General features: G+C 40.8%; 1 protein-coding gene across 1 annotated transcript; it reads right to left on the reverse strand.

The window, feature by feature from the left end:
• Positions 1-805: 805 nt before the first annotated feature.
• On the reverse strand, positions 806-1,970 carry PLEKHF2 (pleckstrin homology domain containing, family F (with FYVE domain) member 2). The gene has a single exon (XM_009585445.1). The coding sequence runs from the start codon at positions 1,959-1,961 to the stop codon at positions 1,212-1,214; it is 750 nt and encodes a 249-aa protein (XP_009583740.1). The 5' UTR covers positions 1,962-1,970; the 3' UTR covers positions 806-1,211.
• Positions 1,971-2,564: the final 594 nt, after the last annotated feature.

The following is a 2,564-nucleotide window of genomic DNA, read 5'->3' on the forward strand; positions in this document are numbered from 1 at the left end:
TTTCATTATAGTTTTTAAATACATCTTTCTTGGTCCTGGGTATACATTTAGAATGAAATAACTTGCATCTCACATTTATCCTGAGGTCAGCTGTGTAAAAAGGAAAGCCAATTTTATCAGGATATTTGCAGGCTTTTTGTTCAAAATATGAGATTATTTTTAAACAAGCCAATACAACTCCTGGGGGGAAAAACACCCTCTCACCAATGTTTTAAGAAACAATTTAGTATCATTTTTGGGAATTATTTCCAAAAATATGTAAGCTACCACCTCCAAATAATGTATCAGCCAACTAAAATTTCAGTATGCATTTGCCAAATTTGAAACTTACGAAACTGTTCTGAAAAGAAAACATATAAATCCCCGTGAAGAGTCACCCTAAGCTTCTCATCTCAAGATCCTGACCCGCAATGCAACTCCTGCAAGGTGAACCCCCTGAAGCCTGTGGGAATCTGCAGAGTCTTCGGGTCTGCCTGCACAGGTGAGGACGTGTGATTCGGGTCTCTGTCACCCACCACGGGTACAGTTATGACCTTGTCAAAGCTCCATTTTGAACACAGCAGTTATTTTCAATAGCACCAACAATCTCTCAGATACCAGCATCAGGCAAATACAGACGACATAGAATAGATTTGTTTCTTCCTGAATCAGCACAACTGGTACAAGGCACTGCTTGGCATAGGAAGTCATAAATAAGAGCAAAACAAGACAATTTCCAAGTTTTGTGACACTTAAGTTTCTAAGTTATGTCACATTTCAACGTATTATATACCGTGGCTAAAAAACCAAGATGGTCTAAGGGATTAACCAAAACATCATTGTTCCATGCATGCTTACAGTTTTCCTCCCCATATCCAAAAAAACCACATAACAACACATCAATATGAAACATTAGGAACATTATGGGTTGTTAAATTAAGAAAGTACATTTTATTCTCCAATCTTCCACAAAAGTCTAACCTAGACACAACTCAAGTATAAGAAGTTGGAAAATACTCTGATAACATTTGCAACAGTCTATCCCTGCAGAGGAGTGAAAAACCTATTGTCTAGAGAATTCATAGATTGAGGCACATCGCAATTGAAGATATTCAGGCATATTTTATGGCTAGAACAGGATTTTTCTGAGGAACTTCACTACAGACTTCCCCAAAAGCAGCTCCATATGGTTTGAAATACAAATTGCAACACATGGAAAAAACGTTTGGTCCTTAATCACTACTGTCTTCATCATCATCATCGTCAGATACATCATTTAAAGATGATTTAGGCGACTGGCTGTAGGAGTCTGATCTAGTGGACTGACAAGCAGTCATCTCCCCCGTAGAAAGAAGATCATAGCAGAAGTCGCAAATTCGCACAGGCTTGGAAGACTGGCTCGGGAGAAGAAACCTCTTTTCAGAGCAAGGCCCGCACACAACAAAGCCGCACTTGCGACAGTGGTGACGACGGTTGACGGGCGTAAATTTCGCTTTCTGACAGCGCATGCACACAGTAGCTTCTGAGTCTGGCACCCAGACAGCTGCATGTTCATTGCTAGGAGTCTTCCCGCTTTTGGAAAGCAAATCAGAAACACACTTATTTATGTGGTTCATCCACTCGGACTTCTCTGTAGCAGTGGCAGCGTAAACCGCAAAAGACTTTGTTGGTGTCTTGATAAGCCACCCGTTCCGTAAGTCTCCCTCATCCTGGATGGAATCAATAGTGACATTTTCCAGTGGGATTATGTGCTGTTTATTGTATTTCTTCTTCTGGATGACAATGTTACCGTAAACAAGAATGTCATTGAACAGGAAGAACTGCCTCGCTTTGGGCTTCTTCCTGCACAGCTTTGTTAGTACTCCCTCTCCGATCAGAACACGACCAGGAATAGTCAGAGGTTGACCAGCTGCTCCAAAGCAGTTTTCCACTATACTTATTCTTCTAGTATTTGCCTCACTGTTTGCCAAGCGATCCACCATCTTTCACAAGTATCCTAAAATTAGAAAAAAAAGTTTGTTGTTAGAACAGGACTGATTCCACAACAGCCTTCCCCAAGGAAGATACCAACCCCACATTTCTTAAAATACCTAACAGAACCCGCTGGCTCAGAGGCACCGACTGGGGCTAAATTTAAATGAGTATTAACACCTAAGAATTTTTAGCAACCGATTAGTCTTTTTCGAAAGCAAAAATGTTCCATCTGGCTGACAGCTATCTTTATCACACAGACAGCACCTACAGCACTGCTCTTGAGAGCCTCTGGCAACAGACTAGGAGGCTTCCCCTCTAGTAAGGTTACTGCATCCTGGTTTAATGCTCGTATTTCTCTGTATATCCTCCTGCACCTACTCCCTGGATGGCAAAAGAAAGTATCATCCATCATTCCAAATTCTAATACTGACAGAAACATCAACTTAAGCAGCTTGGAGACCCATGTTAGTGTTAATATGACAAACAAAAATGATATAATTGATGTTCATCACCATACCCAAGCTCAGTACTGCTCTTTTTTCAGTACATGAACCTTAAATCATGGGCCAAAACCGTGAATCTACCTACTAGAAACATTTTGTAGAGGCCAC

This window comes from Fulmarus glacialis, unplaced genomic scaffold (genome assembly GCF_000690835.1).
Source record: "Fulmarus glacialis isolate BGI_N327 unplaced genomic scaffold, ASM69083v1 scaffold8059, whole genome shotgun sequence".
Taxonomy (NCBI): Eukaryota; Metazoa; Chordata; class Aves; order Procellariiformes; family Procellariidae; genus Fulmarus; species Fulmarus glacialis.

What these genes read in the sequence shown, in the direction of transcription:
- PLEKHF2 (XM_009585445.1), bottom strand. Translation starts at nt 1,961, where the DNA reads ATGGTGGATCGCTTGGCAAACAGTGAGGCAAATACTAGAAGAATAAGT.